Here is a 24,699-nt window from a genome sequence, read left to right as displayed (position 1 = left end):
CAACTTTAAAAAGGGTTAGAAAAAATAATGACTTATCTTTTGGTACATCAATTTATTCCACAAATTAAATCCTAAATCAGTATAGTATGGAAAACTCCATACAAATGGTAAAACTATGACTATAACCTAATACTTAATTAAACATGTTTATGTCAAAACTGATGAAAGCTTATTTAACATTTACAATGTGTAAATTTTATATTCAATTTGAAAGAAAAATGGCTAATTGGAATGTAGAATCCCTTCCAATTGGTGTTGCATTCAAAGTTAACCTATATGTTTTAAAGTCAAATAATCCATAACATGGAAAAAAATTTTTAAATCACATGAAAATATAAAATTTTCTTTTTTTCCACTTCAGTAAATATATATACTTTAAAACGAGCAATAAGACAGTGACAGAGATAAGAGAAGATATACGTAAGTAAGAGAAATACTGAACATTTCAACTGTTGCACACTCATGAACAGACAGTTCACTAAGTGCTTATAATTTTTTATATTGAATTCTTTACGGTGGTAGTATAAAAATACATTGCTTATAATATCTGGTGATATCAATAGGAAATTTTGGATATTACCATAATGAAAATTTGACACAAAAATTAAAGAGGTCGTCTTTTAGGATTTCACTATGGAAAACATCCTTAGTATGTTGACCGAAAATGCGATACAGTAGAAACTCGATTATCCGGCCCTCAGTTATACGGATTCGCGATTATTCGGCCTACAGACAAACCGCATTAAATGTACCTATCGTATTTTTGCAAGCATGAAGATGTCGGAACTGGCATCACCCCGCCCGGGACCGCTGCCTCACGCGTTTCGTTATTGTTTTAGTTGGTTAGCAATTGCTACTCTGTCCTGACGTGCGTGTCACAACTAGCTACATATTTAAAATGTCAAAGCGTAAGAGAGTGGTGTTATAAGTTAAAGAAAAATTGAATATTATTAATTCATTAAAAAAAGGAGAAACAGGTCGTAAGTTAGCTGATAAGTATGGTGTAGGTACATCCACGATAAGTGATATTAAGAAGAATACCGATTCAATTTTGTTGTACAACTGCAAATTAGATAGTGAGTAAACATCGGAGAATGATGAAGAAACCGAAAAATGAACTTTAAGAAGACGCTTTGTATTGCTGGTTTTTACAAAAACGATCAACTGGGCAACCAATTTCTGGTCCTTTGCTGTGTGAAGAAGCATTACAGTTAAGTAAAAAAATAGGGGGCGATGAATCTTTTGTGGCAAGTAAGGATACAGATTTAAATCTCGTCATGGAATTCGAGAATTGGAAATACAAGGTGAAAAAATGTCAGCTAATATGTAGATGAAGAAAACTCTTTTAAAGATGATTTCAAGAAACGAAAATAACTATGGCTTAGGTAGATTTTGTTTATAATGCTGATGAAACCGGATTAAACTGGTAGTCATTGCCTTCAAAATCTTTAGTTTCTAGGCGAGAGAATCAGCTCCAGGATATAAAATTAGCAAAGAGCGAGTAACAATATTAGTTTGCCCTAACGCTACCGGGACCCATAAAATACCTTTGCTTCTCATCGGAAAATCAAAAGAACCCAGACGTTTTAAAAATATCAGGGTACCCGATTTTCTTCATACTTTCGATTATCCGGATTTTTGATTATCCGAATGTCTTTTAACAACAATTAGTCTGGTTACTCGAGTTTCTACTGTACAAGCGTTTTTTACTGTAGTATGAGATAGGGTCTCGGGATACAGCTAATTGGCTGATCCGCCAACTATCAAAACTTAAACAAGTTACCTGTAGACTCTATAACCAAGTTTGACACTTATGATTACAAACATATTTTCTTCTGAAGATCTTCAATCAACGAAATTTTATTTTCCCACTTGTAAAATTGTTTTGCTCAAAACTAACTATACACTTGTAGGTGATGCACGCTATTGTCTTCAAGATATATTTGGTGGTGCGAGTGGCGCTAGTGGCGCTAGTGGCGCTGGTCGCGGCGGTGGTCGCGCTCGCGCTCGCGCTCGGTGGGCGCGGCGTCGCGCTCGCGGCGCTCGCGGTAGCGCTCGTCGTAGTAGGGCGCCGCGCGCGCCTTGCCGCCCGCGTCGCCCGCGCCCGCCTCCGGCGCCGCCTCCACCGGCGACTTGCGGGGCCTGCGATGGAGATACAGACACATTATGTCACTTCCTCGTTAGGGCCCCTGAATAAAAAAGCGTGACGAATAGGAGAGGAATCTCTTCGAGTTATAAATAACTGATGCTCTTGCGATGAGGGAAAACATACATACATATAATTACGTCTACTTTATCCCTTGCGAGGTAGCAGAGCCAACATTTTTGAAAATACTGAGAGATCGCATACAGTTGTATGGCTTTATGATGGAATTGAGATTCAAATGACGCCAGGGGTAGGAAGTAGTTTTCGTTTCTTTACTAAATTAGTCATTGATAGACATCTAAATCATATCTTCGAACAATACTAAGATTATAAATCTTAGTATGTGACAGTATTTATTTGTCCGTACAGGCGGACCGCCGGCGAAAGTAGTAATCTATAAGAATTACCTCTCTTCCCTACTGTGTCCCCTGTTGTAATGGTCAGTGCGTTCCCTGTCCCGCGACCTGGAGCGGTCACGTTCACGCTCCCTATAGTCCCTGTAATACCTGGAACAATGTAAACCACTATATAAATATATAAATAAAGTACCACAAATGTCATTTCGTCTTTTTTCTCTCTTAGGTCCTATTTAGGCTCCAACAAGATTTCTCAAGGCACTTATCACTTTCACGGCATTTCTGGGCGTTTTAGCTTTCATTTCCTCAGAGACGGCTCATCCAAACAAAATTTATGTATTTGTAATTATTGTAGTATCAGAATGAAAAATGCGTTTGAAAAGCTTAATCTATATTGCAAATCATCTTCTATTCTTTTTCACGTAACAGTATTATGAAAATAAAGCTTGATTATTGTGACAAATTTTAAATTTTTAATCTCCTTTCACAAGGTCAAGTTTCATCTTCACATGACTGCCTCCGACCGCGCTAATAAGATGACCTGAAACGCAATTGAACCTCTCCATGATTTCTACCATGTTGGCATCGGAACAATAGTTTTGTAGATTTGATTAGATCGAAAACAATACATAACATATCTTTAAAGAGAATATCAGATAAACGGTAAAAATTTAAAGTAAAAATTGAATTCTTGATGGTAAAATTCCAAAACGATCGAAGTTCATTCGCGTTTCAGCTCAATTTGCAAGCGTGATCGGTGGGCTTCAAAAATATACAAGCGGTATGCGGTCCACGACTTGTGTACAATTGATTGCACTTACGCGTCACGCTCGCGTTCACGATCGCGGTCTCTGGACCGTTCCCTGTACCTGCAACCAATCAGGGTCCGGCTAAGTTTTGACGCATTACATACAAGACAAGAATAGGCGAAGGTTGTCTTTTGAAGCGTTTAAAAGAGGCGTGCATTTCATACGACAATGTGCTTATAGAGAAGAATGCTTAAGAGATAAAAACGGGATGTGAATGTACATTACAGTACATAAAGTCTGGAAGCGAATCTCCTTATTAAACACAAAATTGGGATATCAAAAATTTTCAAGGTAAGTTGTTCTTCTAGAATAAATCCTTATAGTAAATAAACCATGGTTTCCAGATATTATATACTTTGTGGTGTGCAAGATATCTTCTAGTACATACCGGTCCCTCTCTTCTCGCTCGCGACTCCTCTCCCGGTATCTGCTGGCGGAGCGTTCCCTGCGGCGCGGTGCTCTGTGGTGCGCACGCGCATCCCTTTCTCTGGAACGAGAACGCCTCCTTTCACCGCTGCTATAGGATTTAGTCTCGACACCGTGCAGTGTATCTTGGAGGGACGAGATAAGTATCTTGCAACGGTCGTCGTGGGCCACCTTAAAAAAAAGAACAGTTGACTTAAAATTTGAAAGGATTCAAATTTTGACGGAGCACTGCTTTTTTAGAAGTTGAAGTGAGAACCCAGAGTCGCATATGACTGAGTATTCAGTCTTGGTCAGAATTATTATCATTATACTGCTGTTCGAACTCTGTGACCCTCTCTGTTATAAATACTCTCTCACTCTTTCATCGTAGAAATTGAAATTTTCAGTTGCAGTCTCAACAAACTTCAGAGCCTGGAGTTAGTTATTCACTGCCTCAATCAATATCACAATAAATGGTGTTTTACCATATAATATAATACATGTTTAGAAACCTCATAAACAACACTGCTATCATAACCAGATTCAAGGCATACCAAAGATTCATACATACACACATTTCATACATCCTACGTATGATGATGCACAAGATGTAAGAAGATCTCATTATTTACCTTGCTCTGCTTGATGAGTGATATAGCAGTGACTAGCGTCTCTATGGCGGAAGCGTATTCGCCAGCCGCCGCGTCGCTCACCGCGCGAGCTATCGCACTCGAAGATACAGTTCTGTTGCGATTCATCACCTGCAGTGAACAAAAGTATGGTATTGTATTAAAACTGTATGTTTTCAAGTAATTTTGGAGTCCCATAGCATGATTTTTATAATTTAAGAATTCTATGGATTTATTTAGACTATCAAAAAACGAGAAAATAGCAGTCGAATTTTGAAGTTAGACTGATCAGATCTGATCAGTGCCGTAAAGGGTATAGCCGGATAAGTATGACGATCTGGCCTCCAAATGAGAACCTTTATCGAAACTTATGTTCTAATATCGCCTTGATGTACAAACACAATTTATGTACTTTTCGCGGCCAGCTTTCGCTTTGACCTTGAGATATGGGAAAAAATAATCGCACGCATGACTTTTATTCAAAGTCATATATCTCAAAAATTAATTACGCTAGAGAGATGAGACCAACGCGAGTTTTTAGATTACATTGCAGAGTATATCATATATTATTTTCAAATTTTTAGAGTATATTTATATATAAAAAAAATTAAAAAATAAGTTAATCATAATTTTTTTTTCATGTTCTCTGAGACTTACAATCACGAAAATAATATATGTTATGCTCATTTACGTGCTCTATTACTCATAAAAATTTGGTAAAAAAAAAGTTGGTGCAACACTTTGAAAAAAAAATAATGTGATTAGCGCCTTCTACTATACCCTTGTTCTATAAGGCCTACATTACATTTTATTCATTTTTTCGAAGTGTTGCACCAACTTGATAAGGGTTGGAATAATTGTTCAAAAAGAAAAGAAAAAATAACCAATGTCCAATATTTATCACAACTTTTATTACTTTTCGTGTTAATCAAAATAGCAAAAAGAGAAAAAAATTAATCATCGTCACTATTGTAATTAATTATTACTGGAACATTTTGAGTAGCAAATATTTTAGTGAGGACTTCAGAAGGACGCAAAATTTTGGACAAATATCGTCCATATGACAGATAATAAATAATAGCTGCTGTATGTGAACAGCACCCCACTGTACGGTTGCCATTGGGACAATCACACCAATAACGGAGAATACTATTGTAATCATTACCATCGGAAATATAGTGAATGTAAATACGATAGACTTTACTATTTATATGCCTTGATTTTACTTCTGCTTTAATGATATTAGATGCTGATTTCACATATTGTACTAAAAGATTATTTTGATCGTCCATTATTTCGGCCAAGTAAGATAAAGCCTGTGAAAATTGATACGAGCCTGTGAATAAAATCAAGTTGGTGCAACACTTCGAAAAAATGAATAAAATGTAATGTAGGCCTTATAGAACAAGGGTATAGTAGAAGGCGCTAATCACATTATTTTTTTTTTCAAAGTGTTGCACCAACTTTTTTTTTACCAAATTTTTATGAGTAATAGAGCACGTAAAGGAGCATAACATATATTATTTTCGTGATTGTAAGTCTCAGAGAACATGAAAAAAAAATTATGATTAACTTATTTTTTAATTTTTTTTATATATAAATATACTCTAAAAATTTGAAAATAATATATGATATACTCTGCAATGTAATCTAAAAACTCGCGTTGGTCTCATCTCTCTAGCGTAATTAATTTTTGAGATATATGACTTTGAATAAAAGTCATGCGTGCGATTATTTTTTCCCATATCTCAAGGTAAAAGCGAAAGCTGGCCGCGAAAAGTACATAAATTGTGTTTGTACATCAAGGCGATATTAGAACATAAGTTTCGATAAAGGTTCTCATTTGGAGGCCAGATCGTCATACTTATCCGGCTATACCCTTTGAGAACCCAATATTGTCAGACTTTTTGACTAGGAACAAGCTGTTTTTATCCGTGTAACTGTAACAAGTTATTTTAATATTTACGAATTTATATTTGAAAATTACATACTTATAATCATATCAATATGGCTTATGGGGTAAATAGAACCAGAAAAGCCACATTGAGCTGAATTAAGATTCAAATAGTGACAGGTTGCTGGCCACTCGCCTACAAGAATCCCATGTTTATAAGTCTTTTCCTGGGTCGCCTTTAACGACATCCATGGGATTGATACGGACTGGTCTTATCCTAAAGGGAACCACACGGCAATTTGCTTTGTACAAGTAACGAGACGTACCTCTTCGAACTCAGCCTCGGAGATGGCGGGCACGGGCGCGTGCGGCGGCGCGGCGAGCGGCGCGTGCGGCGCGGCGTGCAGCGGCGCGCGCGCCGCCTCCGCCGGCGGGTAGCTCTGTAACCCGTCATACTGCTCCATTTATACATACCACATTCTAACAATTACGTGAACAATGTACATAGGTAAAATACAAATCATATTAATAATAGAACCTTTTTAGGGTGAATGGAAAAAACACATTCAGACCAGGGTGTTAAATAAATATTTATATTCTTTAAGGCAGATATGATGAATAATAAGCCATAAAATATAGCTAAAGTAAACTACATAATTTCCTCAAACACTTATTAATTTAGCACAACTTTAATTTGATTAAAAGCCTACAATAAAAATAAATAAATTTTATTGTATTACCTGTGGCGGACGGCCGTACGGCTGCCTCGCTCCGGGCGGCGGGCCCTGTGCGGTCGGCGGCGGGTGGCCGTACGGTGCTCCAGGTCCTACACAAACATTCAATGTTAACTATAGGCGTAAAAAAAGGTAGACGTAGTGTGGCTTGAAAAAAAAGTGAAACTTCCTAATGGCGGCATTGTAAGCATGTGTGAGTAACAGAAAATGAGATAATCTATGACGCATCTATGACGTAATGGCGGCCTGCTCTCACACTATTGGTGACAGTGTGTGAGTGAGGCGTATATACATATATATATACAGTGGGCCGGTATACTATTGGTGCCTCATTTTGCCGTATAGTAAAACTCTTTTTACTATACTCTTTGACGTTTACATTATTATAAGAATTAAAAACCTTTTATGAATGTGTGATTTTAATTAAAGCCCTCTAGTACAAGTCGAGCGTGTAAGATATCTAACTAAAAATAGGTGTTTGATTTATTCTGTACATTAGCTTAATTGTAGACGACGTTTGAGCTTCGGTAGTCGAATCGATAAGATGCCCGATTTAATAGATGCTTGATAAGCATAAGAGGCACAGTTGCAAATACCACCTCGGCCAAGTATTAATGAATGTTTCTAAGTTATATACGTTAATTTGAGTGAATGATGAATTAAGTCATCATAGTTTACATTTGGAATTAGTTACCAGGCGGTCCGGGCTGCGGCGGCTGCGGCGCGGGCTGCGGCGGCTGCTGGTTGAAGAACGCGGGGTTCACGTGCGGCGCCGGCGCGCCTGGACCCACTCCTGGGGGAAAACAAGCACATTTAATGAACAGATCTGGCCGCACGTTGTTGTTTGTTGCTCTGTGAAGGGCAATACGATCTCGTGTGTAGTAAAATACTCGACCGCAGTGATGTTATAAATACAAGGACGCTGGACCTACAGATTAAAAATTACCAGACCAAATATTTTATAAAAGTTCCTTAAAAGAAGTTCCTTTCTATGCAAAAGGCCACTTTCTTGTGAAATTTTATGTTATGTGTGGTTTTATGAAATAAATCAATGGAATTACTTGTGTGAAATGTTATTCCGCTCCCTTTTGATAGCGAATTTTACACACAAGTAAATCCATTGACGCTAAAATTAATATCAATACAATCAACGCCAAAATAGCGATAATCTATGGGATCATTTTGTAAATATGAAATCCAGAGAACATGATTGAGGTCAACGACTACTAGATTTATATCTTCTCAGACGTTAATGCACTTATTAGTGGCCTGCATGTCTTACCACCAGCACACTGGTAAATCTATATCTGGCATTATCAGACGTATGATACGTCTGATAATGCCATATCGGTGGTCTTTGCAAATATGATCTGCTTTGGCATATTAAGAGAAGGAACTATATTTTTAATGTCCATACCTGGATGCTGCGGCATGGGCGCGGGCCCTCGCGGCGGGCCCTGGTGCGGCAGCTGGTGGTGCGGCGGCGGCAGGCCTTGGCCAGGCGGCTGAAACAAACGAAACTATTTTGTAAAAAAAGAGAACAGCATACAATTCATATCCTCCTTTTCAAATGGTTAAATTTCTAAAACCTTCTTCTAAACGTAACAAATACTTTCGTGAAAACAGCATCAAAATCGGTATAGCGAAACACGAGATAACCGCGGACAAACCGGTGGTTAAAAATATTATAAACATATATAATCAGGCCTTCTTCTGGACGTTAATCTAAACCTTCCCACTCCAACTTTCCTATTCACACTCTCCTTGTATATTTGTTTAGTCCCATATTTTTGTTTAACCTGATTCTTATATATGCTGTGACTCTGCTGTTATTTATTAACGTATTTAAGACTTAATTGCACAAAATAAAATGTACAAAAGGCGGACTTACAAGCGTAAAGGGGATTTCCGAAATCATGTCGAACCTTTGGGTTGTATTGTAGCTACTTACCTCACGCATTATACACAGTCCAAAAACTACTACCCTCAACATATTAAAAAATAATGTACTTAAGTTCCTTTCCACTTAAGCACCTGGATCGAACATCAGGCAAATTAACATAATTTATGTATGTTTTTTTAAATTTATTAATAAGTTTATAAATACTTATTAAGTGGGTTGGTATTTATCTATTATTTGTATTTATGTTAGTATATTATTGCTAATAACACAGCGACTTTTATTATCTAGTTCCGCTATTTTTTGCCGGTTGACTGGAAGAGATCCCTTCGTGGGATAAGCTCGCCTTTGCTACTGATAATTTCTTTATAAGTATCTACATTTTCTTGTAACTGTTTTAATTTCTGTGCAATAAAGATATTTCAAACATAGTACAAAACACTGACCGCATGCGGCGGCGGCATCTGATGCGGCGGCAGCTGGTGCTGCGGCGGCCCGTACTGCGGCTGCGGCATGTGGTGCGGCGCGTGCGGGGCGTGCGGCGGGCCGCGCGGGCCCCACTCCGGGCCCGGCCGCGGCCCCGGCCCGCGCTGCATTTGAGGCGGGCCCTGGAACTGCAATTCACATGTTTGCGTTATTGGTTGTATTCTTTGTTCTTCTATGGGAATAATTAAATTTATGGAATTTTGAAAAAGACAAATACCTGCATGGGCGGCCTATGCGGCGGTGGGCCCTGATGCGGTGGCGGGCCCTGGTGTTGCATGTGATGCGGCGGGGGCCCCTGGTGCTGCGGCATGTGGTGCGGGGGTCCGTGCGGCAACCCGGGCGGGGGCCCGCGCAGTTGGTGATGAGGTCCGGGTCCTGGCATCATCATGCGAGGACCGTTCGGACCTGGACCGTTGGGACCGCCTCCGAAGAAGTCTGATCAAATGTTATGATATTTATAGCACTCTATATTTTTTGTATTTGAATGAAGAATTAAATAAAAATACCTATACGATATCCGTTTTATCGTCCGCTAATAAATCTTGTACATTTTCTTTTAGACAATGGGGTAGGAACCTGTTACGATCTAAATTTCAATTTCATCCCTTTGCAACTCCGTAAGGGATAAAAGTCATATGAATAAGGAATGTTTGATTGTTTTCAACAATTCACCTTGATGCTTATTAGCTTAGTTATTCATTTGCAAAAACGAACCTACACTTTTAACGCACGCAATATAACCTTGTGCAACACCAGAAGGAATATGATACATAATATGCATAATCCGTTGTTTGGCGCGACCTCAAAGGCGTAACTCACATATGGCAGATAGGTTCCTTACGAACATATCATCCTCACGTTTACTATATATAGTCAAGCCTCTTTTCTGGAGTCCCGAGTTTTTATTTCTTACCTCCTGGGTGTGGTCCCGGTGGCCCTCCTGGATGCGGCCCTCTCATGGGCCCGGGCGGAGTGGACCGCGTTTTCGACTGACTCTCAAATTGATTCAAAGCCTGTTGAATATTATTTGTATTTTATCACGAGAACACTTTTATGTCATCCCTTAACTTCTTATGATAAGGTTTAATTACTCCCTAATTATATAATTAGACTATTAAAGCTGTTGATATAAGGAGCTGTAGTTTGTTTTATTGAATCTTTTTAGCTATTGATTGTCTTAATCGACTTTGGTTTGTTAGGAAAGAAATCTACTGCAGACCCTTTAGCTTTAATGCAAAAGCATTTTACAAACTAAATTGCAATTATTCAAAATTACCTGTTTAGTAGGCATTGTTACTACTGGATGTTGCCCATGTATCTCTTTCTTCGGCAGACGGTCCAGAACCATACGAACAGACTGATCAGAACCGAGGGAAATGATACAAAATCCCTTCGACTGACCGTTGGCCCTGTTCTCGAAGAACTTCACATCTTGGAAATCGTTCACTCCTACGTCAGCCACGGCATTGGCTATGTCTTGATCTGTGGCCCACTGGAACATTGTACCGAAAACTCAACTATGGAATACACGAAAGTTGTAACGTGTGCTTAAGATGCTTTTGCGCATGTAGTATAATATTAACCCAAACAACGTAACAAAATCAAAGTGAAAGTTTTAGTGACCAAGTAGATACTAATTTTTTAGTATGAAACGGGTGAAATTTTTAACAATGCACTTTCAACTTAATTTTGTTAAACTTTGGAATACATACGTGATCTGAAAAGGAATCTTCCGATCATGACTTACTGTAAAACGTAGCGATTTTGACTGAATCACACCGAAAAATGTAAAGGGTAGGTAGTCGTTCATTTTCCCTACCTAATGATAATTGTAAGCTGTAATCCTAGCAAGACTTGACCTAGCGTAAGATGATAATTAATCTGAGCTATTCAAATAAAAAGGATCCTATCTCTCGCAATCAAAAAAGATAAAATGCCTATCTAATTTTTATTAATCACTAGTTGCTCCGTAGTTTTTTCCTAATACGTAGTAACCATTCATTATTCATACATTCTCTCATTCCAATTTACCTATATTTTTTTACTTTTATCCACGACAGGAAAGCCGCTGGGTGAAAGGAAAGAGTTTGTTTCGTTACCATCGTTTTATTTTCTTTATCACAGATTTGTCATTAGTAATACCTATACTATTTAGATATAATTTGCATTAATTCAATGGTAACTAAAATACCGCCAAGATTGACACAAATGGTTCAACGAAAACATTAAATTTGTACTAAAACATTAGTTTTGTAAAATATATTTTTACACAACTTCAAATCTAAATTATTTACAACTCGAAAATATTTTTATTTATCCGATACAGTAGTAAAATATTTTAATATTAAGTACACAGATGTTTTCTATGACTGACGAGTGTACAATTTAAACGCTAAAATTTAAAAGTTTAGCTTTTCGACCCAATTATGCATACAAACATTTAAAACAATATGGAGAAAGAAACAGATTTATTATACTTTTTTTTAAGAAACGGGACATTTTATTTCGGAAATTTAAATAAAAAGAAAGAAAACAATACAGGCATAGATGCCGTTGGTATTGAATTATTCCAGATTTAGACTAGGTATTTTCATATCAATAATAATTGAGTTTATCATTATGTTTCACAGGACATTTTAATGAATATCTTTCTCAAATTAAAATTAACTATAACATGCATATAACACCAAATAGGTCAACATTGTTTTTAATCATTTGATGATTGGCATATAATTTAACCAGACATTATATTATTATATTGGATTACAATATACCGCCTCAATTAACAAAACACCGAAGTTGAAAATTTACAAGTACTTAAATAAAAAAATATACAGTCCTGTCATAAATATAAGTGTGCGACCGTCAACAAAAAACGTAATATATACGTTTTTAAAGATCTCATTAAACAAGCATTAAAATCTCTTACCTCCGTGAAAACCTGATAAAAAAAATAGTTGTTAATCTCAAAAATTATAATTTGTTGTAAATGTCAATACAGATATTTGTGTGTTTGCCAAAGCGTACAATTAAAGATGAGCTTTTAGCAAAATTAAATAAAACTATTTTAGTTTATCCAGCAAAAAAACTACATTAACTAAAAATCAGAGTATTTAGCATTTCTAGGTAAATAATTCTCTTAGGAATAAATAAATGAGATTATATAATTTGCAGGTGTAATTAAAAAAAAAGAGATTATCTTGTTATAAGCCCAAGTAATTAGTATTATTTATGACTAGATTTTCAGAGTGTCTACCATGTATGTATCATTTGATAACTATAACAAAAATTCGAATAAAAAAGACAGTTTTTTTTTATTTCAATGAAAATTAAAAGTATTATGTAAAAAAAATGTAATATATAAAGATTTATATTGGAACAAAGTATTAAATAAATACCACTACAGCGTCTCCGGCACAAAACCTTTGTGGTCCACTGATTATTCTATATCTGTGAAGGTTCATAGTAGTCACACATCTTACGCGATTGCTTCGAATACATAAATTGTGAAAATCAATATTTTCTGCGACCAATGGATTAATCGCAATTCCGCAATAACTTCCTAGCATATTCTATTTGTTTTTTCATCAAAATCAAATCCTTCCTTCCTTTCATTTAGAAAATACAGAGCTCAACGAGAAATTCAAATAGCAATTTGATATGTCAACGCCGGTATTTCATTTAAAAAAAAACATTTTAAAAACTACAGTCATATCGACACATAAGGTATGATGAATAAATAATGTATGCAATTTAACAAGACCGAAGTGGAACAATATTATCTAAGATAGAAAACACCACTCTAATTACTAGACATTTTATAATACTTGCAAACTGCAGTATTGCAAGTAAAATGTGTATAACAATTATGTTGGTAACTATTATCACCTATGTTAATGTTTTGTGCAGTGTTTTGATTGATTAAAACTGACCTACCAAGTTTACAGTCAACATATGTTCGGTGAGGGACATATAGTCATATGGGCGAAATATGGCAACAAATAAGTCATTCATCATCTTGGTTCATACTTCACCACTGAAAACACATGCAATACATTTTAAACTAAGTAGCATGAATGGAAGGCAAACTTACTGTCACATATACAACGTAAAATAACAAAGAGATATTCACATATTGTAACATGTTTTTGCCATTAAACTGCCAAATATTGTATTGCAGTCACAATTTAATCTATTCTAAGACTAATTTATAACATGCCAAGTGTCTTTAGTTTTTACTATGTGTGGAAATATATGTACATAGTTGTGATACAATGGACAAGTTATCTAATAATAACACAATAATGTAAATGGTGGTGGGTATGTCAGTTATATAAATATATTTTAAAGCTTTAATTTCTACATTCTACATTAATGCATGTTGATATTATTTTGTTTATTTACAAAACAATATCAATATGCATGAAAATATCTCTTTGTTTTCGTGAAATAAACATATAAAATATACCAAATGTTAATATAATTATATATGAATTGGACAGAAAAGAAAAAACAGTAGAAATAGTGGTCTCAAAAGATAATTGCGGATCCAAACTTACCCAATAATACAATTTACTATTACAATTGGTCTTTTAATTCTTAACATATAGTATTCCTATATTTTATAAATATTACTTTTTGATTTGACTTTTTTGGTTTGTGAGTTTCATCACTCACACAACAATAGGTTGAGAAGCAATTTCCACGTTTTTACTTTTCTGTGGTATAACATGTAGTTAAATTTTTATATTTATTTATAGGAGCAGAGCAATACATGATATTAATGATGCTTCTGAATATAGGTATATTCTTACTATACAAAAATTTATTTTATTCAGAGCAATCTAATATTATTCACAGCACTATTTCCTGGAAGACAAAAACAGAAAATAATGTGTTAAAATTGCTCAATTTACAGACGTGGCTTTTCAGTCTTTTCGAGACTGTTGGCTCTGTCTACACCACAAGGGATATAGACGTGATTATATGTATGTATGTAATTTTTAGAAAAACAGGAATAAGACCAATAATTAGCCTTGGTCATGCTTTAAATGATATTGCTATAATGTAGCATTGAAAAACGCGTGAGAATCGTAATCCCCACACCTTACCTTTTGTTTGGGATAACTTATTATTTTTACTATTTTTTTAGGGTTCCGTACCTTAAAAGTAAAATCGGGACCTTTTTATTAAGTCTGTCACCAGTCTATACCTCATAAAACGTGATAGTTAGGAAACTGATTTTATTACAAATTATGTATGTTTTAACGACAAATACTAAAATTAATATATTAGGAGGGTCCACATACGATAAACGTGTTTTAATCGTATTTTTTTGCTCAATATTAATAACGGTTACAGGTGCCTACCTGTACCTGCTTAAAATTTTGACAGAATATTTACTTATATATAATATTTTAAAATAAATACATAATTTAACGGCATTTTTTGGTCGATTTTAATAAACAGGTAGATACGTGAATATAACAAATAAATATTTAAGTAACAAACGTGATGATGGTACGGAACCCTTAATGCGCGAGTCCTACTCGCACTTTACCGGTTTTTATATATCTAACACACCAAAAGAAAACTTTTGGAATTATAATTTGACTTTATAATCGACCAGCTGCTGCTAGCATGGCACGTGCGACAACGGTTTTGTCGAGTGATAAAACTATCACTGTCCTGTTTCACGTCATAATAAAACGCAAAACAGGGATAGTTTATCGCGCGTATAAACTGCGTCGCGCGTGCCGTGCTAGTCTTGCAGAACATCCAATAACATGTATAAATTCAGGTTTCTGGTCTCAAAGCCACAAATTTATAGATTAATAAATCAGTACAGTTGGTTTACTAGTAGTAAGTTATGACTCAGTTGTTATTATATTAAAAATAAAGACAAAGCTTAGCAAATTGATTGGATTAAAACCAATTTTCTTCTAAATAGCATGGCTTATGTAATTTTGGTTGGAAGTGCATGTAGTATTAACAATTTCCAAAAAATTACACTTTCATTCTTACAATTTTAAATTTTCATAGTACAGGTTTACCCTTAATAAGGTATGAGATTATGATTGAAGCATATTGGGTAAGAATTTATAAAAACTATAGTCTATTTACATACCATCCTTGCACCAACTGTTTAAGAAACCTACTAAATTAAGCAATCTTATTTACTAATAGGTAAGACATGATGCAATTTCAAAAATTTTAGTAAAAAAAGGTTATTTCATGTTTTCAAGCAAACCACTTGTGCTTATGTATAGTGCAGTGAGACTTTAATAACATTGCATTCATATTATACTTGAGTAGAGTACCCAGACCGTCATGGCTTTGTCTTTACATCATGTCTCATCATCAAGTCAATAAAACTTTTTTTTTTCAAATTATTTAGTTATAAGATTTGACCCAATCTCACATTTCTATAAATGTTAATGGAAACAAACATGTCAGTTGTGAAGAATATACAACAAAATATATAGACATGTAAATACCTACTTATTTTTTTTGGAAATCAGCAATTTTGAAAATTACTTATACATTTGGTATTCAAAAAATGTATATACATTTTTTGAATACCCAATGTATAATAAGTAGATAAATATCTATGTTATAATATCTTTGTGAAAAAGGGACAACACATATCATAAACCACTATGTATGTAGGTGTACAATAATTTTACTTTGCCAATGCATAGTCGTTTATGAACTTTAAATTTGATAACCAAAAGAATATCATGAATGAATAAGTAGTTACTTGTACTTTGAGATCATTTAATTGACTGCTGCACATAAATTTATTCCAGCATCCAGCTCATATTGTGTTCAGAACCACAATTAGTAGGGTGATTGCGCTGGTTTTCGTCCAATTAGCGGAGTTGCTAGCTTTCAGACGTAAAAATAATTTGATAAAGTATCCTAATTAAAATAGCTCATATTTGTTTATATACCTCATATAGTCTATTTTTGATAAAAATTAAGAAACTTTTCATTATAACTACATTTTTTTTTATATAAATAATTAAATGTTAAATGGCAGATTTCACTAGTTTTCGTCCAAAAAAGTTTGGTTTTCGCCCTGGTGTGATCTAGTTTCCGTCCAGTATGTAAAAAAGAGTAAAAGTGCAATGTTAAATAAAAACTGTTTTCTTAATCTTTTATTTAATCAACAAAAATATTTATTCTTCAGCAGTAGATTTCCTACTTTTTTTATTTCCCCGAATCCATCTATAACAATTAATTTCATAGTTTAGTACCTACTAGAAAAACCTGTACGAATTAACAAGAAAATGTGTTAGAAGTAGATTCCACACTATTATGGACGAAAACTAATACAAAAAAAATTGCTGTTTAGTTTTCGTCCATGCTATTTAAACATTTTTTTAAACAAGCAATACCGAGAAATTATTGGACGTTAACTGTCAAATAGCCAATAAAGTGCATATCTTATGAAAACACATATTATTTTATAGGTTTGAAAAAGTAAAATGAACATTCCAAATATTTAGCTTGCTGTTTTAGTTTCCGTCCACGTGGACGGATACCTAATAATTAGTAAAATAGGCATGTCGGTATTTGTCCGCAAACTTTTACTAAGATTACTACAAAAACATTGTAAAATAACCTAAACATAATGTTAGTTATACTCTTAAATATCCTTACATGCCAAAATATTACTCAATCTATGTGAAATAGTCATAAAACCCACCACGGAGTGTTCCTGCACCAGCTATTTTTTTAGTATCGGCAATGACGTCTACAAAACACGAACACATGCCGGCCACTGAGTTTAATTTTTATGAAGTTTTCACTTGACAAATTGGATTTTGTGGTTGTTAGAACTGTTGCTTAAGTATGAAGGATCGTGACAAGATGCAACATGCGCGCATAGGTGTGTTTATATTCCTTTTATATGCGTTTAGAATTAAATGGACGAAAAGTAGAAGTGGACGCCAAACTGACGCAATTACCCTACTTCACACATCAGTTAATAGGTAGGTACCTATATGGTATGCTTTAGTACATAATGCTGAGATTTAGAACCACATTTATTTTCATAAAATTAAGAAATTGTAGGTACCTATATTGTTTTAGAATTGATGTTTAATTGTGACATTTACAACACAAAAAGAACTGACAGTCATTATACCTAAGTCTAAATGATATACTTTATAAAATACCTATAATAGTACTGTAAAACAATATGAGCTAAACACAACAAACAATAATTTCATTACTTGAACTTGACACAAGAAATAGCTATTCATTGGGTTACCAGTTAATCATGCTACCTGCAGTTTTCAGTTTTGATAGTGTAATACAATACTTACACTTTTGCATTAAAGACAGTTTATTTTGGAATGCTGTCAGGTGAAAAATATCTTCTAACATAAGGCAATAACCAACTCTTAAGAAAAGAAATTTTAATACTGCGAGTGTTATTTTACTATACAATCTTTTATTTTAATATCAATACAATATTTAATTTTATTGCACCACAACTAAAATAGACATATTGCACTTGTTGGCAAAGTACAAAACAGATATGTGATAAAATTGTACCAAGCCAACTAGTCCTGTTTTTGTAAATAATGGATAAGGTTTTACTGTATTCTATCCAAGAACAAGGAAATCTATGTTCATTAAACCTTACATTGTTTAGAACAAATTCTTTTTAACAATTGAGTTTTTATAAGTATCTAAACTCAAAACTATGCAGGTAGCCACCACAAAATATCACATTTTCCGAGGAAAATAGATATTCACACAAAAGAATTTGTAAACCTATTTACACTAAGAGCTAAATGATACAAAATCTTGTACAAACCCAAGTGAGGTTGCCGATGTAAAGCTGAAAGCGGCGGCCATGATGTCCATGGCTTGGTCCGTTGTTGTGATATATAGCGTTGCCGTTGGTCTCCTCCGATGGATCATGCTGCGGCGGCCCGGAGTTTGGTGGTCCACTGCCATCCTCAGGTTTCACTGGTGGAGCAGCAATCACATCGTCGTACAAATCCACATTTTCACCTCCAAATTCATCCTGAAAGAAGCCGCATGAGCAATCATAAAATAGGGAGCTAAGACAAATAGTATCCTTATTTAAATTATATCAAAAGAGAGATGTCCTATCTCTGGAAAATAAAACTAACTTGTTCTTATTACCTGTCTATTAAAATCGGATTCAATATCATCAGCGTAGAGATCAATATCCACGCCACCGTCCGCCATTTTGCTAATATACAAAATTAAAGGGTGAACTGTGAAGATAGATTAGGTAGGTACGTATGGAATGAATGTAAAAAAAAAAAGAATCAGGGATGTGATCTGAGATCGATTAATCGGAACCCATAAAAACGATTTTTTAAATTGATATGTACTGAATCGATCCAGTGAATCGTAATGTCACCCTTGAAAATCGTCATTCGATTTTTTTTAAGTTTTGATGAGAAGCATTGACAGCTTAACTATGTCGTGTAATAATTTCATTTTGAAAATAAATGTCTTCTTTCATACTTGATCTGAATATGGTAATAAAAAAAACTCGATTTTACTGGTGAGAGATCAGTTTTTATGTTATCTATCTTTTTTTTCATAAAATGTATTAATATTTACATTATAAATGCAAACTAAAAATCCACTTCAAAAAAATTTGCTATTTTTAAGATATGATTTTTTTGTGAATCTATGCTTACGATTCAGATCGATTTATAATCGATAATTTTCGGAAAGACTCGTCATCTCTAAGAAAAATAGAAATGAAATTGCGGTGTTGCCAACTCTCTCTGACTGGGTACCCAAACATCATTTTCTTTGCGCTGTTAATTTTTACGAAATGTGTGTTTCATAGATTATTAATGATTTATAAGTTAGGATTATTGATTATTTAGTATTCGTGTTATTAGTATATATAGTATTCACATAGGTATCTTTTGAGCGAGATAAAGACAAGCCCTCTGGTCACGAGTAACCTCGACAATTTTTCGGGCGATAGAGATTTAAAACACTATTTATAATTTTAAATATGTGTGTGAATTTATCTGAGGTCGATAGAGAAAACTTTATATATAAATGATGACATGACATGAAGAATCTTCATGTCATTTATATAAAAAAATTTCATTGATTCCAAATTTTTTTTTCTTCTTCATTGTCAGTATCGACTTAGGTAATAGAAAGTTAGAAGTCAGTCAGTGTCATTACAGTTGTCAGTATACATAATGCCATTCACTTGGCATTTCACTCAGTGTCAGTGAGAATAATTTGGAGTATTTATTGTAAAGGGTGGTATTTAAATTTAAAATAAATTTGTTTTGGTAGGTAATAACACCTGATTTACTAAAAAAATAAGACTATAATCTAGTCACAAAGATGTTCATTAATGGAAACCTGTCTTTGCGGTTTAAACCAGCTGAATTACACTATTTTAATTGGGTGTACGGTATAGCTCCATGTTTTCCACTTAAGGCTTCAAAAATAAATATAATATCAGATCCTGCAAAATTCTATGATACATTGTGTGAAAGATTAAAAAATGCCAATCGTCGGGTGTCTATTGCTAGCTTATACATTGGTACAGGAGATATGGAAAAACAGTTATTCCAAGATACAAAGCAAAATGTTTTTCAAAAGAAAAAAATTAAATTCAGTGTTATTCTTGATTATCAGCGGGGAACACGTGGAGAGATTAATTCAAAGACATTATTACAAGAATTCCTCGATGTGGCACCAGAGCAGTGTAATATTTCTTTGTACCAGACGCCTCGTTTATATGGATCTTGGTCTAAAGCTTTACCATCTCGGTATAATGAACTAGTTGGTCTCCAGCACATGAAACTCTATATAGCAGATGACTCGGTTATTTTGAGTGGTGCCAACTGTTCCAATGATTATTTCCATCAACGTCAAGATCGATATGTTGAGATAGTGGATGCAGACCTTGCAAATTATTACTGTGAACTCATAGGTATGATGACTGTAAGTTGTTTCCGATTTTTAGTTTGTTTAACCTTTCACTTTTTAGTTTGTATACTTATAATATTTATGTGTTGGTTTTCATAATTTCTCAACTGTGGTTTTTGTTTTTCACTGGACCAATAACTGTCTTTATTAAACAATTCCAATTTTATTATATAATAATTATTACCACATTAATACCTTGAGAAACAGTATGTTTTTATTTAAATAAACATAGTTGTATACTTGTTTTTAGATGCAGTTAGTCAGTTTAGTAAAAAGTGTCTAAAGGATGGTACAGTGTGCAATAGCCAGTATTCCAAGGAGCAGATGGTGAAAGAATTGAATAAAGTTGTGCTGAAGCATATAGAGAAATGGATTGCTGCGCAAAATTCTAAATTAAAGTCAGATGGTGAGTTATTTGTGTTAATAATTGTACTATGTGTGTGTGAGTGTTTTGATACCACTCTATACAAACTTCGGAAGAGAAAACACTAGGAAATTTTATCAATCTGTGAGTAGAGCTACCACTGGGTCATTATCTGTCTTGGGCTACTTGGAAGACACTCAACAGACCACAAACCCAAGTGGGTTGATGTAACAATAGCTTGAGACGGTGGGGGTTTACAAACAATAGAACAATGCTGTCCTGCCAACCAGATATTACATACAAACATACATAAAATCAGGCTTTTTTCCCATAGGAGTAGCCATGATCTCTGCATACTTCTTTTGTTACATCCATATTAATAACTCTTCATGCAAGCTCAGTGGTTACTTACTTACCTTTCCTTCCACACGTTTCTTTGTATATTTTCTTAGTCAAGTTTGGACAGTTGACATATTATAGTGGGAATATTTGATTGTTATTAGAGGGACATGTCAAGAAGACTAGAATTTTAAATTGCTCAAAATTTTTTAGGTGATAAGGACAGGGCTGACACCTGGGTCTTCCCGCTCATCCAAATGGGAGAGTTCAACATTACACAGGACGAGCAAGTGACGACGAAACTACTATCATCAGCACCGCCAAACTCGACATTCAGATTAGCGACAGGATATTTTAATTTAACAGAGCAATATGCAAACACTCTGCTTAAGGATTGTAAATCTAATATAAGCCTGTTGATGGCACATCCTAATGTAAGTGTCACTTATAAACATTATTACCTTTTTTGAAAACATTTTCTTTTGCTGAACTCTTATTTGATTGTTACCCCTTAAGGTGTTTAAGAGCATTTGTTAGCATTACTCATACAGAGTCATTTGTAGGTACTTACTTACTTGCAAGACCGAGTTAAGATTTGTCGTAGGCGCATTACGCATCCAATTGGGTACCGTAACCACCGACGCTCTTATATCTTATCCCATGTTATAATTATCTGATCGGAATAAAATCACCGAATAAAAGGTTTATTAGAAGAATTAAAACTCATAATGTCTTAAGATAGCTTTTACAAATTCTTATTTCCACATTTTCAGGCTAATGGGTTTCTCGGCGCTTCCGGTCCAGCGGGAGGCATACCACATGCATATTCCTTGATAGCTCGAAAGTAAGTAGCAATAGTTTGGAAGTTGCCATATATTTTTAAGGATGTCAATGTGTTAATATGTTTGAAAAAAAAAAACCCCATATTATAATTATTGATTAAAAATTGATAATATAAGTAAAACATATTATGTTGCCGTGTGGTTCCCGGCACTATTACAAAAAAGAATAGGACCACTCCATCTCTTTCCCATGGATGTCGTAAAAGGCGACTAAGGGATAGGCTTATAAACTTAGGATTCCTCTTTTAGGCGATGGGCTAGCAACCTGTCACTATTTGAATCTCGGTTCTATCATTAAGCCAAATAGCTGAACGTGGCCATTCAGTCTTTTCAAGACTGTTGGCTCTGTCTACCCCGCAAGGGATATAGACGTGATCATATGTATGTATGTATGTACATATTATGTTGCAGGTTTTGGCAAAGAATATTGGATTCAAACCAGACTGACAGAATTAAAATGCTCGAGTATGAAAGACCTGGATGGACATTTCATGCCAAAGGACTATGGTAATTAATTTTATGTCTTACTAGCTTTCGCCGTGAAATTTTCGTTTTTGAAAAAATTTTGGGATGTACGGCTTTTATTTCCGTTATTTGACTTCCGACTGTTAGAAACTTATAGGTGTTATACAAATAGAGACTTAAGTGGCAACGCCATTCCCGTGCGCGGCGAGAACCGCCATTGACACCGGCGCTCGCAAGATTCAGTGTCGGTACATGCTCAGAACCGTTATCAAGAACTGAAAAGACAAAAATAGCTAGGTACCTACATGATTACTTTACAAGACTATGTCTTGGTGAAACAATATAAAATCTTATACTTATATACAGAACATACACTTAACTCTCGCATGCGTACAGGCAGTAAATAAGCAAGCATGTTCAAAGCGATAGCTAGCTATTCGTTCTCTTTAAATAAAATTTGGTTGATCATCAGACCCAAGGGAAAGTTAAGAGTCCGGCTCCGGTCCGGGGTACTTGGAATTTCAGGCAGTGTCGAATTATTTGCGTAAATGTGGTTGCAAAAGGTGTTAACAATTAATTAGTGCAACATAATCAGGCTGATTTTGCCATACTAATCTCATTTGTAATGTCGATAAAAATTACATCTAATTTCAATTTATTAAAAACTAGCGACCCGCCCCAGCTTTGCTCGGGTAGCATTTATTTATACATGGTTAACCTATATCCTATTGAAACACTATCTAAAAAAACTGCATCAATATCCATTGTGTAGTTTTACTGAGCGACAAACGAAACGGGAAGCGACTTTGCTTTATACAATATAGTTTTATAATATGAATTGTATAAGGTATGAATTGTGAATTTATTTCTACTCTGAACTATGTTTATATTTATCACACTATGCACTCAAATTTTCGTCAAAATCAATCAAGTAGGTATTTTTTAGCATAAGCATAAAGTTGCAATTTCTAAGAGATATTGAGCCGCGTAAGATGTCGCTTGAACGGCGTGTGTCCTTGTCTAACTAGTTGCCAGCGTTAACCATGAGGGGTATGACAAGGGTGGTGTGTGTGTGCCGCAGGTACTACCCGGCGGGCAGCGCAGTGCCGTGGTGCACCGTGGTGGGCTCCGCCAACCTCGGCGAGCGCTCCGCGCGCCGCGACCTGGAGGCGCAGGCGGCTATCTTCACCACTTCGCGCGATCTACAGGTTGCTGTCTCTTTTTCTTCCAATACATATAACGCATACATACATACATAAAATCACGCCTCTTTCCCGGAGGGGTAGGCAGAGACTACCTCTTTCCACTTGCCACGATCTCTGCATACTTCTTTCGCTTCATCCACATTCATAACTCTCTTCATACAAGCTCGTCGGTTTCGGGTACTTTTGTCCTGACCCTTTACCAGGACGTCCTTAATTTGATCAAGATACGTTCGTCTAGGTCTTCCCACTCCGAACTTTCCCTCCACACTCTCCTTGTATATCTGCTTAGTCAACCTGCTTTCATTCATCCTCTCCACATGACCGAACCATCTTAACATACCCTTTTCTATTCCTGTAACTACATCTTCTTTCACATCACAACATTCCCTTATAACGTATTTCGCAATTAATTAGAGTAAGAAGACTATAGAGTAGAGAGGTAATTCAATTTCAATTTCTTCCGATTGTTCCAGGAAAGGCTTCATGAAGAATGCTCAAAGCTCCACAATTACGCGACCGAGTGTGGCAGCGAACTACAAAATAGGGAGACGCCGTTATGGGTTCGGGCCACGGTCGGCCTTTTTAGGACATATTTTTAAAATATTTAAGTTATTATTAGGTAGTGGGTACTACCAAGTTAGGAGACACTAGATACCACTTATCTAAGCCGCATCAGCAATATTCGACAGCGCAGAATTAGCATAACCTACCGCCCGAATCGAATGAAAACTCAATAAAGTAACGGCCCTATTACATGTACATTAAGTTTAAAATCTGTTTTTGGATTTTAAAATGTCTCCTACCTCAATATTGATAATCAGCTAAAAGAATAATTTTTGCTAATAGTTCACGATTTTTACGTGGAGGTGTATGTTAAATAATTGAAAGAGGGTTGCTGTTTGCGTAAACAATACTATTTTAACTAAAATTACTTTTCGGATACAGTCTTTAGTTATACAGATCTAATGATAGAAATGGCGTGTCCCTACTAGTGCGAATACACCGATACGACAATATTGTGTGAGCGGGAGGCAAATATTATTATTTTTTATGAATAGATTTCGCATTTATATGTATAAAAAGTTTTTGCTTGGGTAGTGAGTAAGTAGTTAAAATTAATATTGTTGAATTTTATCATGTGATATCTATTAAAATTTAAATGA

General features: G+C 35.1%; 2 protein-coding genes across 5 annotated transcripts; one reads left to right on the top strand and one right to left on the bottom strand.

The window, feature by feature from the left end:
• Positions 1-32: 32 nt before the first annotated feature.
• Positions 33-18,650, bottom strand: LOC106142494 (cleavage and polyadenylation specificity factor subunit 6). 3 transcript variants are annotated; one of them, XM_013344270.2, is made up of 15 exons: positions 18,525-18,650; positions 18,190-18,402; positions 10,636-10,851; positions 10,273-10,372; positions 9,577-9,794; positions 9,320-9,487; positions 8,391-8,478; positions 7,668-7,766; positions 6,980-7,065; positions 6,566-6,694; positions 4,349-4,477; positions 3,700-3,908; positions 3,324-3,371; positions 2,554-2,652; positions 33-2,142 (listed from the first exon to the last, which is right to left on the bottom strand). In XM_013344270.2, exons 1-15 carry the CDS (start codon positions 18,588-18,590, stop codon positions 1,971-1,973), a joined length of 2,040 nt encoding a protein of 679 aa, XP_013199724.1. In that variant the 5' UTR covers positions 18,591-18,650; the 3' UTR covers positions 33-1,970. The 3 variants fall into 3 exon arrangements, with proteins under 3 accessions (XP_013199724.1, XP_013199725.1, XP_013199726.1); XM_013344271.2 differs by having other exon boundaries at positions 6,566-6,679; XM_013344272.2 differs by lacking the exon at positions 3,324-3,371.
• A 921-nt stretch (positions 18,651-19,571) lies between these two features.
• LOC106142388 (CDP-diacylglycerol--glycerol-3-phosphate 3-phosphatidyltransferase, mitochondrial) lies at positions 19,572-24,697 on the top strand. Of its 2 annotated transcripts, XM_013344131.2 has the most exons (8): positions 19,572-19,675; positions 20,028-20,325; positions 20,572-20,727; positions 21,238-21,458; positions 21,798-21,868; positions 22,278-22,373; positions 23,413-23,539; positions 24,010-24,697. In XM_013344131.2, the coding sequence occupies exons 2-8, from the start codon at positions 20,190-20,192 to the stop codon at positions 24,133-24,135; spliced, it is 933 nt and encodes a 310-aa protein (XP_013199585.1). In that variant the 5' UTR covers positions 19,572-19,675; positions 20,028-20,189; the 3' UTR covers positions 24,136-24,697. The 2 variants fall into 2 exon arrangements, with proteins under 2 accessions (XP_013199585.1, XP_013199584.1); XM_013344130.2 differs by having other exon boundaries at positions 19,586-20,325.
• The last annotated feature ends 2 nt before the right edge of the window (positions 24,698-24,699 follow it).

Source organism: Amyelois transitella, chromosome 12, assembly GCF_032362555.1.
Source record: "Amyelois transitella isolate CPQ chromosome 12, ilAmyTran1.1, whole genome shotgun sequence".
Lineage (NCBI taxonomy): Eukaryota > Metazoa > Arthropoda > Insecta > Lepidoptera > Pyralidae > Amyelois > Amyelois transitella.
The sequence above is the reverse complement of the archived record's forward strand: the minus strand, read 5'-3'. Positions and strand labels throughout refer to the sequence as shown.